General features: G+C 29.6%; 1 protein-coding gene across 1 annotated transcript in view; it reads right to left on the bottom strand.

Moving 5' to 3' along the window:
* Positions 1-15,747, bottom strand: part of LOC101239061 (sialin) — a 56,841-nt gene that overhangs the window by 14,470 nt on the left and 26,624 nt on the right. The window contains exons 5-6 of the mRNA XM_065795683.1: positions 6,768-6,854; positions 4,455-4,588 (exon numbers count right to left, since the gene is read on the bottom strand). Coding sequence (XP_065651755.1) covers positions 4,455-4,588; positions 6,768-6,854 — 221 coding nt within the window. The remainder of the gene's footprint in view (positions 1-4,454; positions 4,589-6,767; positions 6,855-15,747) is intronic.

Here is a 15,747-nt window from a genome sequence, read left to right as displayed (position 1 = left end):
TACCTCTATTAGCTAAGGACACAAACTTTTTACTCCTGTCAGGTTAGGTTATTCTGCTACTGGTAACATGAAACCCAGCACAATCTACTTTATGGCCTGATGCCTTGTAAGATATGCTATTTTAGGCAAAGGCTAGGAGAAGCCAACTCTGACTTAAAACACCCCCTGCCTTTGGGCTCTTGGTTGAGTAAATGCTAGAGATGGTGTCTTGATAAAAGTACTCATCTTGGGCAGATGTTAAATGCATCCGGCTACTGTCTTGTAGAAGGCCTCCTAGGAATCTGTTTACCCCTTAAGTAATGACTTACGGGGTAAACAGATTCTATCTGTTGACCAGCCATGGTCAACATATAGAATCTGTTTGTGCAGATGTATTTTTAATACATCGTTTCCAGTTTAGGATATTGAATGCTGGATCTTCTTGACTCAATGCATGGGTTTTGCTTGTGTCTCTGTTTTTATGACTAGGCAACTCATTCTATTATCTTCTAATAAGGTACATCTCTAAAACTCAGCTTTATGGTTCTGAATCCAGCTGGTAGTCAGATTTCCTGATTAACACCTGACTAGAGGCTGATTCCATCAACAACTAAAAAATACTAAAGTATTAACAGTGCTATGTTGCGCATGGATGGTGTCCTTGTTTGTACTTTTGTTGTGATTTGTCAAGGCCACATTTGGAGCCCTTTGTTACAGCTTAGGGTTTATTAATGGTAATGAGGCAATTGCTTAGGCTATTAATCAGAGTACTGAGTACTGTCTATGCTTTGAGTCAGGTTCTTTAACAAATTTAAAAATTAATAAAGTTCCAAAAACTATAAAACACAAAGAACCATCGCCATCACCAAGTTCTTTAAACCTATCATTCACTAATATTCGTGGTCTTTGAAGTAACTTTTTTTCTGTTGAGTCTTATCTCTTGCAAAGTTCACCAAACCTACTTGCTCTTTGTGAGATTAATTTGAGCTCAGCTGTCTCATCTTGTGATCTTAGTGTTAATGGTTATCTTCCTTTATTTTGTAAAGACTCCAATAGTCATATGCTAGGCTTGGCATTTATATTTGTATGAATTTACCCATTTGTTGGGAAACTAGGTTTGAATCCACAGACTATTCTTTTATGTGCTTTTGTTTAGCACCACTTCACTCTATCGCCTTTCTCTTTATTCTATATCGCTTTACTTCATCTCAAGACTGCACTCTTTTTGATGTTATTTCTGATCAAATTGACCAAGCCCTCTCTCTCTATCCATCAGCCAATATTGTTGTTGTTGGTGACTTTAATGTTCATCACACTGAATGGCTTGGCTCTAGTGTCAGTGATTATGCAGACGTTAAAGCCCAAAACTTTAACCTTTCTTAATCCCTAACTCAAATTGTCAACTTTCCAACTCGCTTTTCAGACAACCTGAATCATTAACCTTTTCTACTCGACTTATGTCTTGTTTCTGATCCTGGTCAGAGCTCAGTTTCTCCAAATTCACCCTTTAATGCTTCTGATCAGGGTTTGATCTCTCTAAAACTATTATCTAATTTTTCGTCATCATCAGAATCCCCCTATCATTGTACCTCTTACAACTACCTTAAAGCTGACTGGGACTCTCTCTGTTATTTTCTTTGTGATAGCCCTTGGGTAGATTTCTTTCTTCTTCCTGCTGACAAATGTGCTTCTTACATAACTTCGTGGATTCAGGCTGGCATGGAGTCTTTTATTCCATCTCGACGATTCCAGGTCAAGCCTCATTCTTCTCCAGGGTTTTCCTCACATTGTACTGATGCAATCGAAACCATTACTTCAACATCTATCAGCAAAACAATTCTCCAGAAGACAGACATCTGTTTATTACTGCTAGAAACCATTGTAAAAAAGTTTTGTCTAACGCCAAAGCCCGCTATTCTCAGGTCATGAAATCTTGTATTTCATCACAAAAATTAGGCTCTTGTGACTTTTTGGAGAATCTTTAATAGTATCAATAATAAGGGCAAATCTGTTATTCCACCTCTCTTGTATGGTTCAGACTGTCAGCTCACCCTAAGACAAAGCTGAATTGTTTGCTAAGAACTTTTCATCAATATCATCTCTTGATTCCACTAGTTGCATTCTACCTGATATAGTCGTCAAACAGGTTGATCCATTGCTTGACATTTGTATCACTCCAGCTTCTGTATCTAAAGTGATTTCCTGATTAGACTCTTTTTTCTTATGGTGTATCTGGTAACACCTTTAAGATTATTTAATCCTTTCTCTCTAATTGTAGTATAAAACACTCTTCTTCATATTCTGTAGCTTTAGGGGTTCCTCAAGTTACGTTAAAGATCTTCCAGATATTTTCACATCTAAGGTGGCATTGTTTGCTGATGATACTATCATTTATTCTTGTCGTGATAAAAAGCCAACACTCTCTGATTGCTTTGAGGGGGCATTTGAGCTTGAAAAAGATCTCACTTCTGCTACAGCATGGGGCTCACAGTGGCTGGTGAACTTTAATTCAGATAAAACTCGACTTTTTTCAGCCAATCGTTATTGCAATAATTTAGATCTTCCTATATTTATGAATGGTAATGTACTTGATGAGTCATTTACTCTTCATCTTCTAGGATTAACTCTTACTCGGAAACCATATGTCAAATCTGTTGCAAAACTAGTATCCGCTAAGGTTACATCTCTTTACTGAGCTTGACACTTTCTTACTCCAGATTCTATTCTCTATCTCTATAAATCTCAAATCCAGCCTTTTATGGAATACTTTTGCCATATCTGGGGTGGATCTTCTAATGACACCCTTTTTCTTTTAGACAAGGTGCAAAAACGCATTGCAAACATAGTTGGACCTGCTCTTGCAGTCAACCTTTAACTATTATCACATCGTCGTAATGTTGCTTCTCTTTCTTTTTTCTACAAATACTTTAATGGGCACTGCTCTAAAGAGTTAGTGTCTTTTGTGCCATCTACTAAAATTCATTCTTGTGTTACTTGTCATTCAATCAAATCTCATCCTTTTTCTGTGACTGTTCCTAAGTGCTCGAAAAACTCTTATTCCTCTAGTTTTTTTTTCTCGAATATCAGTTCTTTGGAATTTGCTTCCTTCATCTTGCTTTCCTGATTCATATAATTTGCAATTTTTTAAGTCGTCTGTCAATCTTTATCTTGCTCTACAATCTTCATCTTTTCTATTCAAGTAACTTCCAACTCTAATAGTGGTTGCTTGCAGCCTTGTTGGAAGCTAAGATGTTTAATAATAAAAATTGTCTTGATAAAAAATCTTCACTTTTTAATTGCTTAGAACAAGCGCCGGTTTTTAATCTGATCTCTCTTCTATAACAGCCTAAGACTTGCATTGGCTTGTGGATTTTAAATTTTTAAGGCAACAAAACTCATTTATTTACTGCAAAAAAACATAGCAATATTGTTAGCATTCCTATATTGACGGATCACAACCCTCTTACTCTCAGATAAAGTCTAAAAGTACATTGTAAATGAAGTTAGACCTGCTTTATCTGCCAAGCTTGAACCTCTCTCCCGTTGTTGCAAGGTTGGATTTTTTTCTTGTTTTCATAAATACTATAATGGTCAAAGTTCAAAGAAGCTATTATCACTATTACGATAAACCAAAACTCATTCTTACTTGGGTACTTATTTAACAAGTTGCATCCTTATACTGTATCTATGCCTTCATGCTATAAAAACTTTTATTGATTTAGTTTATTGTCCTTGCACATCAAAAAAGCCTTTTAACACTTCCTCATCTTCGTGTTTTCATTTTTAATACATCCTGCAACTTTTAATGTCTTGAAAATTGCAGGATACAATTAAAAAATTTCAATTATTTTAACCTGTCCTCTATTTTCTTTTATTAACTCATAACTTAATAGTGGTTGCTTGCTATCTTGCTGAAAGTAAATTAGAGTTTAAAAATATATAAATATATGCCAGTGTGTAATAAATAGTAAATGTAAATATAAAATTATAATACAAAAAATTATAAATTTTTTTCTAGCCCCTGCTATCAACCCTTGCTAAATCTTATAATTTTGCCGGGGCCGGGTATGCAAAAATTCTCATTTTTAACTGAGGCCGGGGCCCCGGTCACTTACTAGATACAAATACATGCAAACACACACATACATACAAATATACATACAAATATACATACATAAATACATACATACATACATACATACATACATACATACATACATACATACATACATACATACACACACATACATACACATACATACATAGTGAGTATGCAATTAATTTTTCCGTTACTTTGTTTAATTGTTAAAGATTTTAAGTTTATTTTTCTAGTGTTATGATTGTACAATATAAAATTGAAATTAAAATTGGAAAACGCTTTTCAAACTTTGTACTATTTGTACTATACAAACTATAATTGAACTAAGGCCAAAAAAGATCATTTCAACTAAGATGGTATAATCTTAGTTACAAACCTTAGTGTCGGAAGAACACTTTTGCAAGCTTTCTTCTAAGAATCGTTTTTCATCATCACTGATGTATGGATGTTCATCTGGATTGTTGAATACCAAAAACATCCAAAATAAAAGCAAAACAAGACCCATTATACCTAGAACAAACAATATGTTAATAACATACCTTGCAAAAACTTAGTGAAAATAAAAAGATTACAATTAAGATAACTAACAATTAAAATAACTAAAAAATAATCTCACAAAAAAAACATTGCATTTTAATTTTGTAAAACTCATGATTACAATAAATTTATATAACAAATATATTTGCAATAACTTACAAGTTAACTGCTTTTTAACACTTTGAAAAATCTTTTTTTTTTAACCTCCTATATAACTGACCTGTTTAGAAAAGAAAGAACTGTTTTTAATCTAGTTTGCGTAAAAATGGTGAATGTATGGACTCTTGATAAACACTGGCCAGTAAAAAATATATATAATGGTTTCAGTGTATCATCAGTGTATCAGCGTAAAATTTAAAACTTTTTTATTTTATAGTAAAACACTTTAGTACTGTTGACTGTTGTTTTTTATAAGAGTTAAACCTTGTTAACATTATACTTTGTTGTTGCTAAGTATGCTATATTTTTAAAAAAACATTTAAAGTGCTGCAATCGAGTAAAAAAAAAAACTATAAATATTCAAGATATTTCCTCTGTATTTGCATGAACTTTTTGTACTAGATAAGTTTTTGTTCAAGATATTTCCTCTGCATTTGAATGAACTCTTCAATATAGTTTTATATCACATTTACTTGTTCTGTGATTAATATCTTTTATTATCATTTAATAAAACTCCGGCATTATACTTTATGAATTTCTTTAGTTGATCAATGTAGTAATTCTTTACATTTTGTCTACTTTTTCTAAGATAGTATTAATTTCTATTATCCGTCAACTATTGTTCGTCATTTCTTTTAAGTGATTAGCGTGATGCTATTTCTTATTACTGCATTTAAAATTTAATTATAAAGAAAACAGTTTATTTAAAGAAATTAGACTAAAAACTTATCCGAAGTATTGAAGAATTTGTGTACTGATTTCAGGTATTTTTAAAAAATATTTTTGAAAATTTTCTCTGAAATATGAAATTCAGCTTGTTGCAAGCACTACAAAAATATAGTGGATACTTATAAAACATGTTTGAAGAGAAAATTGATATTGGCTTTTCTTATACTGCTTTGTACTTTTAAGAAAAATATTAAAATGAAGAGCATTACATACAGAATCAAGCTCTCAAAGTGATGATGACTCTGACAACTTTTAATCTTTGTTTGAACCACCCAATAGAAAACTTAAACTAAAAGAGAACAATATTTCTCAAAATAGTTGAAAAAAAAAACAAAAATATTTACTTTATTTTTGGTTTAAGATACCATCATGGTCACAGAAGCTGGTATCTATATCCACAAAAGCACTAGAGTGATTTGATCATCAAGTTATTTTCATGGTGATATTCTCAGATTATATCAATTTGCTTTTTATAGAGTTGGTAAATTGTTGCTAGTTACAACTCTGGCTAAACTTAAGGTAGCTTTGTCTATTCAACCGTTCTTTAACTTATATGTTGATGGAAGCTATGACACCTTATTATTGCATTAAAAGTGAAACCTGTAGTAAATTTATGACAGAGAAAACATTGTTGAATACGAAGTTGCCCACTAAATATCCCAAATCATTTACAACACCTGCTCTGTCAATACAGCTAAAACTTTCATTATTTATTTTTAAATACTTATGATTTAATAAAGAATAACATTTTTTTTAAGAAAATTTTATAATGGCTTTGGTGGATTAATAAGGATTTAAAGGTCTGAGCTATTTAAAAGATATTTTTAAAAATTGCTCATCACGGGTGAGATGCATACATTTTGGACCTCATTTTGAAAAAAAATTGTTAATTTCCACTTTCTGATTTTAAGTTTATAAGTAAACTAAAAGATCCTCAATTAAATGAATCATACAATACCAAGCATAAAAGACTTCATTCTCATTTTATAAAAATTATTAAAAAAAACTAGTTTTTGGCAATAAAGGAATGTGAAATATAGTGATGAGGATGGTGATGATAATGATAAAATTAATGATAATGAGGATGATGATTATTAAAATGACGATGAGCAAGTTTTTTAATATTTAAATGTATCAACATAATTATATAAATATATGTTATTCTTAGATTATTAATTTTTAATTTTGATAGAAAGAGTCAATATCAATGCAGCAAGTTAATTTTAATTAGCTATTGTAAAACAGAAAAAAAAAATTAAAATACCAAAAAAGTAGAATACAGAAGGCCAGCCAAAAGAAGCTACAAGCATGCCTGACACCACAACAGCAAATATTGTTCCTGTATACATTCCTAAAATAAATAAAACAGTCTTGCAACATTTGTAATCTGTTTTATATGATAATATGTAGACGGTATACAAAATATAAAAATTACTTTATAAAAGACAACAACATAGGTATATGTGTATATAAGTATATATATATATATATATATATATATATATATATATATATATATATATATATATATATATATATATATATATATACATATACAGCCTGCGAAATTCAGGTTGGCATTCAGCAATGCTAATGCAAAAGCCAACCTATCTTTACTTGACGACGGCATACAGCTGCTGACCGAAATCTTTTAAAGTGGCAGCATGCAAATATAAATACATGTAAAAAATATGTAATATTTATTTGTTATAAGTTCATAACTTATTTATTGTAATTACTTTTTTTTAACAAGTTTTAATTAAAAGAAAATTATTTTTCTTTTTTCAATTCATTTTTTCTCAAATTTATTCGAATTTAATTTATTTTAATTAATTCAAATTTATTATTTATGCATAGCAAGGTTATTTCATTTAAAAGTTAATAAAAATTACTTTTTAAATATGTTGTTTAAATATGCTGTTAAGGTTTCATTAAATCTATTCAAAGTAAGAAACGTGACAGTATTACACAAAGCAAACACAAAAAAAGCCATAATGCCTAACAGAACTGTTATCGGGTTTAAGTCCTGCAGCTTAAGCAAATAATTCAGATAAAGTAACTTTCATTTGGTGTAAAACTTGCCAATAATATTCAGAGCTTTCGAAAGATTTTCACAACAAAAATAAAGGCTGCGCTAAATTAACAGCAGAAACGTTTGCACACGGAACATCAGTCATAAAAAAGAATAACTTTTTAGACCATATTTTACATTCCCATACGCATGCAATAACAAACTGTCTTAAGATAGCGAAACTAAGTAAAAAATATCTATAATATTTAAAACAACTCTAACAACTTTATATTGTCATAAAAAATTTCGAAACTAAAAGATCACTAATTTATAAATTAATATACTTACATAAAGTTTAATTGTTACTTTTTAAAAATTATTATTGTTTATAGCTATGCTATTATAAAATAAAGCTTTTATAATCAAATAATCATTAGCCCTTTCGTAACAGAAAACAAAAAATATAAATAAATTTTTAACCGACCTGACGTCTTGTATGAGAGTTGAATTAATTTAATATATGAACATAAATAAATACGAATTCTCTCAATACTAATTTTTTTATTAATCTAAAAATTTTTTGCAAGATTTTGAAATTCAATTTAACAATTGAAATTCAGTTTAACAAATGCGGACCTAAAAACGAAGGTATGAATTTGGATAATGGTCTATATGTAAAAATGCAATTCTGGACGCCATACTTTTTACACTTACGTAACATTAAAGTAGCCCAATTAAAGCAAACTTTAAAGAAGCCATTAAAAAGTGAAGTTACCATTTGTTTGTAATTAAATATAATTAATAGTTTGTTAATAAAGCTGAAGAGGCTAGTTTCAAAAATCTAGCAAAAATTTCTTAGATTTAATAAAATAATTAGTATTGAGAGAATTTGTTTTCATTAATGTTTATATATTATTAATATATATATATATATATATATATATATATATATATATATATATATATATATATATATATATATATATATATATATATATATATATATATATATATATACTCAATCCATATCTAAGGGCACAAATTTTCACAATTTTCGCTCTTAATGTAAAAATCTGCGCTTTAATTTTTCAAAAAAAAAGAAGAAAAAAACAAAGAACAATGAAAGAAAATATTGCTGCCGCATGAAACAATGAAAGAAAATATTGCTGCCGAACCCTCAGTCAATGTAGCAGCATTTTTTTGCAGCAGCAGGATATAAGATAATCAATGTGTATACTGAAGCTCCAGCAACTTCCTGTGTTTGTATGATGTCATCCATGTGTGTCTAAAGCTGCATTTATATATGTATTGAAAATATTACAAATTTTAATTTACTAGATAGTACAGCGTATTTGATTAATAATTAATTAATAACAGAAATGGATTAGTGTGCCAACTATGCCACGAAGAAAGATGACAATATCCGGCTGATAGGAAAGTCCATTCAAAATTACTAGCTTGCAGAGTATCTACAAAATATCTACAATAGCCGATAGGTTAAATTTGTCAGCTGGTCAGAGATGGCATTAATTCCTGCAGTTATATTAGAGGGTGGTGCTGATTTGAAAAGTGTGACACTGTCAAAGCCGAATACCAGAAGAGCAGAAATGAAAATTCAAACAGAAACAGCTCTTAATATAAAAGCATCATTTACTGCACCAAAATAAGCCACTTTTCACTGGGAAAGAAAAATTGTACCTAGAGACATGCCATTCTCATAGCAGGACAGCCACCTCACAGAGAAGGAAACTGCTTGGTGTTCCTGTCATACCTGATGGCACTAAGATGACCCAGAAAATTGTTACCCATGCAGTGGTAAAGGAGTAAACTGTTGAAAACAGTCCACTCTTGTGATGACTATCTAATTGCCAAGTTGATACCGATACTTCTAGAATAAAAACCACCTCTTGGTGTACACTGGTTACAGCCTGGAGCATTTAGTCACACCCAATGAATAGCAACCTTCCTATAAAGTCTAAAGCTCTATGCATTCTGTTAGCAATTGTAACAAAGATATAATAGACAAGTTGCATTGCATTTGCTTGCTATTTTCTACATAAAGGTATGTCTTTCAATAAGTTCGGCTGCAGATGCATCAATGAATGATCTGCAGTTGTGGATTGATCTCATTTGGTATAAAAGTTTTGATCCAGCTGTGACACAAGTAGCTATGACAGCACATAACAGCCATTTTTGATATCTCACTGTAGAGATAGCACCGTTTGTACTTTTCCCCACATTCTTGTCAGACTCCAAAGAGAAGCAAGTCATTGAGCAACTTCTGAAGCATGATGCCACTAGCTGCATTCAAAAAGAAGGGCCAATATTTCCACAGCTGTCAACTTCTTCACCAACACTGCTGTCATCTTTAGCGCAAAGTCTTGGCAGCAGTTCAGGCTTTTGCATGACAATAACATTTGGATGAACTTGCCACTGACACCATGAGTGACTGATGCAGCATATAATAAAGCTGCCATGTTTATTCACAATTGCAAATTTGTTAATGAAATGGCTAAGAGAGCAGTCAAGCAATTGTTCCAGCAACATCACAGACTTTGTAATTGTTCCAGCAAAGTCACAGACTTTGCTGGAACAATTACAAAGGACAAAATAAAGAGACAATACCTATTGCAAACAGTTAAAAAGCACTGACATATCTCAAATTTCAAGATGACAAATTTGCGTGATTCTCTGGCCTAATTTTAGCTTATTGGTGCAGTGCACATCTATTGTTATTTGTGGTATAAGTAAGCATTTTAATTTTATGAACTGTTAACCCTCAAGAAACCATTCCAGGACTGTTATATAACATTTGTTATTGATTACTTGAATAATTTGGAAAACAGTAAAATCTTCAGCATTTTTGTACTTTTCATTGGCTTGGTAACTAAAGTATAAAAATAAAAAAAGCTGTTATCTTGTTAGATAATCATAAAAATAATGGGAAAAATGGCAGGAAGCACAACTATTGAAACTTTAATTTTTTCGGAGCACCCATATATATATTTATATATATACACATACACACACACATATATATACATATATATGTATACATACATACATACATACATACATATATATATATATATATATATATATATATATATATATATATATATATATATATATATATAAAATAAAACTTTTCAACTAAAAAAACCAAACATTTTCTATTTTCGGTTTTTTTAGTTGAAAAATTCAACTAAAATTTTTTTTGCAATAAAGGTCTTAATTTTAAAGATGAGTTTTAAAAGCCACAATTGTGGCTTGCTGCACTTCAATGGAAAAGCCACGATCACGACATGCCACAGTCAAAGGGTTGATCTATACAACATTTTCAGAAAATGAAAATAACACAGACTAATGAAGCGGCAGTCCATCCAGAAGAAAGCTAGAAGATAGCCAATGTATGTAATGAAGTCCCTGGCAGCAGGCTACTTCAGTTTGACGCCATACATGTTATCTAAGCACGCATTCATAGTTATATATGGTTACTTTTTACTTGTCCTATTTAATATGTATGCTGATTAATAATTTTCACTACTTGAACTTTATATCAATTGTACAAAATTTTATTAAATAGTGCAACAATATATATTTGTGTCAAGAGGAAATGTAAATAATGATGGAGAAGAGCAACACCAGGCTCCTCTGTGCCAACATAAATGACACTTTGTGTGTCCAGATGATAAAGTATGTGCTTCTAAAGTAGTTTACTGATGTTGAATTAATGGTATACTTTATTAGTGTGTTCTATGTTTTAACTATATTTAAAATATATAAATATGGTCATTGATGAAAGAAAAAAGTCTTTTATCACAGTTTTCAACTAATATCATTTCAAGACATGGACTGTGACTTTGAAATTTGTAAGATGACTGTTGAGATGGTCTACATCATTGCAGAATGTCAATATTATTGAAAATTTTGAATTGCTCAACGAGGTCTTTACATACACAGCATAGTTTAAGGGCGGTAAATCCAAGAATTTGTAAACTTGTTTTATAAAATCGATGTATTGAATTAAATGAAGATATCATTTTTTTTTAACGATGTTGAACTTATTCAAGTATAGCAATATCTCCAATGAGATGTGGTGACCTGGTCTGCACTGTGAATTTAAGTTGTAGTCTGATGTAGGCAATGTATAGCTTTTTCCAGAGGGCATTTTTTATTAAAGTAAAATTAAAAATTGTTTTTATTTTTGAAACATTTTTCTCAACCTTATTAAAGCAATCTTATAAAGGTAGTATTTCCAATGATATCATACAACGTTATCACGCAATCCGATTTGAAGCTTGCTTACAGTTCCAATTTTAACTCTTTGAAAATATATAAACTTAGTATTAATAGATTGTATTTTGTACTTTTCGATGTATTTGCACTTTTAATGAACTTTTTTATCACAATCAGAACAAATTAAATCATCACATATTACAATTAGGCATTTGCAAACTAATATATCAAAAAGTTTTTTTCAATTTTTTCCTCAAATTTTATTGTTTGTTAGTCTCCTTTTTTCTTGGATAATTGCTGAAGCCAAATCCAAAACTAATTTGTGTACTAGTACATATTATGGTTTTGGGTGCCATTTTTCCTTCAAGTTTTTTTTGTTCTTTAATTCTGATTCACTCCCAACAAGGCTGCAAGCAACCATTATTAAGTTAGGAGTTACTAGAAAAAAAGAATAGAGTTATAGAGCAAGGAACGGTAGACAGAAGACTTAAAAAGTTGAAGGTTGTATGAGTCAGGAAAACATGAAGATGAGGGAGAGTTCTAAACCGTTGAGGTAGTTATAAAGTATTTACAAAAAATTTATAAAAGTTTTGAATGAAAAAAAATTTAAAAATATTTTATTAGAATGCAAGCAATTGAGCAAAAGTTCTCAAATCTATGCTAAACAATATAAATTTAACAGTTGTTTACTTATGGCAGCAATAAAAAGTATAATTTACTGACCATCATAAAGATGAAAAAAAATATGCATCAGTAAACTTTTTTGAGAAATTAAAATTTTTTTTGCGCATTTTTTTACAAAAATAACTTTTAAAACTCTAAACACATTGAGTCGAATAAATTTTTTATAACCCAATAAAAACTTTATTGTTATGCTTGAAAGCCTGTTTATTTTACGAACGATTTTGTCCAGAAACCTGGATATTGCATAAAGAAAATAAAAACCATTTATACTTTAAAAAAAAAAAAAAGACTAATAATATAATATAATATAAATAAAAACTATAGACTATATAATAATAACTTAAGTAAATACTTCTGATTTGTATAAGATTTAGATTCTCCATAAAAATCCACAACTTTGACTTATATCCCAAATTTTTTTAAACCTTTTTTATAAAAAAAAAGCAGAAGCTTACACTAGGAGTGTCAGTACAGAAATCAATTGATATAGGGAAAACTTGCAAGGGAGTTGCTGCTACATTGACTGAAAGTAAGGGTTGAGGTAGAAATGAGTTTTTTATGTTTGTTATTCATTTTTTCTTCTTTTTCTAAAAAAAAACTCTAACAATTTAGGAACCAAAATTTAAATATGCTATAATATATATATATATATATATATATATATATATATATATATATATATATATATATATATATATATATATATATATATATATATATATATACATATATATATATAGAGAGAGAGAGAGAGCGATTCCACGACCGTCTCACAAAAAATGAAAAAATTAAACGAAGCCAATATACATAATACTATATATCAGTATAAAGCTCTACTTTTCCTCTTTCAGAAAATATATAGTTTGTTATAGTATGCCGCTATCATAAAAAATTATATGGGCTGAAACAGAAAGTAAAAATAGGTGTTTTTGCGATAATTTAAATTATTTTTAATCGCTGAAGTTCAATTGAACCTATAAAAAGTTCAAAAACTGTCTTGCTCATTGCAATCAGGTTTTTAGCTGCACTAATCATTGCTAATTATGATAAAAACATACTTTTTGCCAGACGAATTTAGAAAACCATTTATTTTAATCAAATGTTATTACCACTATTGTCACGCTGTGACATGTCACGCTGTGACAATTAGGGTACCAATAGTTTTATTTAAGACAACCAATAAAATTTAGGATTTCAAAATTCCAGCGCAATGAGAACTCTTTCTAGTACATCTAAATAAATACTAACATGTTTAAAAAAATAATTAGCTCAAGTTATTTTTAGAATCTTTTTATGTCATGCCGTGACGCCACAGTGTGACAATTTTTTAACAAAATTTAAAACAATATTCAAAACTGCTTAACTGAAACCACAATTTAGTTTTTATCAACTTTAATCGGGCAGATTATTGTGCAGTTAACTTTCTTTGCGTTTTTTACAAAAACTACAAAAAATAGGTATGTTTTGGCAGAGGCGTGGTGGCCCCAGAGGCTAAGCGGGATTCCCGCATGGGCTTTTCACTTTTTCATCTAAATATGGGCCTTTTGGCAAATTTTAATTTTTTCATTTTAAAGAAATTCCAGAATCATTTAAAATATTTATGTTAGCACAAATTAAATTTTATTAATCACTTGATTTCAAACTTGATTTTAACTTTGAGCGCAATTATATTAGCATTTTGCATAATAATAATATTGCTCTGAAAACAAAGTAGATGTTTTAAAACGTATTATGATATTTTTTTCATGAGAAAAATAATGAACCCATAATCGGTTTTTAACGATCGTAATGTTGACAAAATAAATTTAAGAAAGTCCGCAGACCCAACAATAGTAATAGCTATTATTATTATTACTTAAATTAATTTAATTTAAAATTTAACCCCAAAACATTTTTCTTAAATGAATTAAATCGCAATACAATTACTATATAGTAATTGTATTGCGTTTTAATTAATTTATAAAAAATATTTTGGTGTTAAATTTTAAATTAAGTTTTATATAAATAAGGATCGAACTCATGTTTTGCATTTTTGTAACCTTTCGAAACAGATATAAACTTCTTTAATAATAAATAAAGTTTTTTATTTTTATACAGTTTATATTATTGTATGTAAATAAAGAAATCACCCAGCAATACCCTGTCCTCAGACAGATTTAAAAAAGGATGATGAACTGCTAAATGAAACTACATTATAAAAACTTTTATGTTTAAACTATGTCAATAACGGCACCATTTTTAGAGCGGCATTTTAGTTGTTGCGAGTTTATCCTAAAATGTTAAAAAAAATTAAAACACCGAATTTAACAAAAGCATAAACTAAAAAGAACTTTCTCATAAAATAAAAAGAATTTCTTAATTTTCAAGATTTTCGATATTTATTTTAAAAAAAAAATTATATATAATTTAAAAAAATTTATATTATTGTACAATAAAATAAATATCATTATATAGTAATAAAAAAATTAAAATCTTTGATTTTCAATTTTGTGTTAGGCTATGTTCTTCGAACAATAAAATACTTATCGTATTTGCTTGCGGTAAAGTTGTGTTTTAAGAAAATCAAAACATAAGCGTGGTCGCTGCATCGCGTAGTTACCATTTTTTATTTTGAAGTATTACAAACAATATTATTAATTACAAATAGTATTATCTCAACTTTTTGGTTTGTATTAATGATTTATTAGAATAAGGTCAGTTATTATATATATATATATTTTTTTTTCGTATGGGCCTTTACATAAAGCATATATGGTAAAATCCCGCATATATAGGCCTTTTAATAAAAATCCCGCATGGGCTTTTTAGAGCCACCACGCCCCTGTGATTTGGATAGGCAACATTTGCTCAGTTATCCTTGAGGCTCTCTGTAAAGGATAGTTGCAACTCCATTGAGCCTTGGATGTAATACATCCATCTCCATAACTATTGTGTTGCTTTTTTTTAATCTTTAAAGGGTTTAATATGTCTCTTACTCATGCTGAACGTCAAAGGAAATATCGTGAAAGACAGTTAGAAAAATTTGGCGAAAAAGTATTTAAAGAAAAAGATTCAAAAAAGAAAAAAGAAAGACAACTTGCTAAATTGGAGACTCAACGAGAAAAAGAAAAGCATTGAAAGAGAAAGAGCAGACAAAAAATAGCAGAATCAAAATCTGTAGCTGTTACATCACCCTCTTACAAATCTGCAATCACTCTTGGAAAAGCTGTTAAGAGAGCCGAATCAGCACTACCAAAATCACCCAGAAAGACGGCAAAAGTTGTACAAAAACTTTTAACAAAAATGAATGAAACCCCAAGTCCAGAATAAA

Source organism: Hydra vulgaris, chromosome 04 (genome assembly GCF_038396675.1).
Source record: "Hydra vulgaris chromosome 04, alternate assembly HydraT2T_AEP".
In the NCBI taxonomy this organism is placed as follows: Eukaryota; Metazoa; Cnidaria; class Hydrozoa; order Anthoathecata; family Hydridae; genus Hydra; species Hydra vulgaris.
The sequence above is the reverse complement of the archived record's forward strand: the minus strand, read 5'-3'. Positions and strand labels throughout refer to the sequence as shown.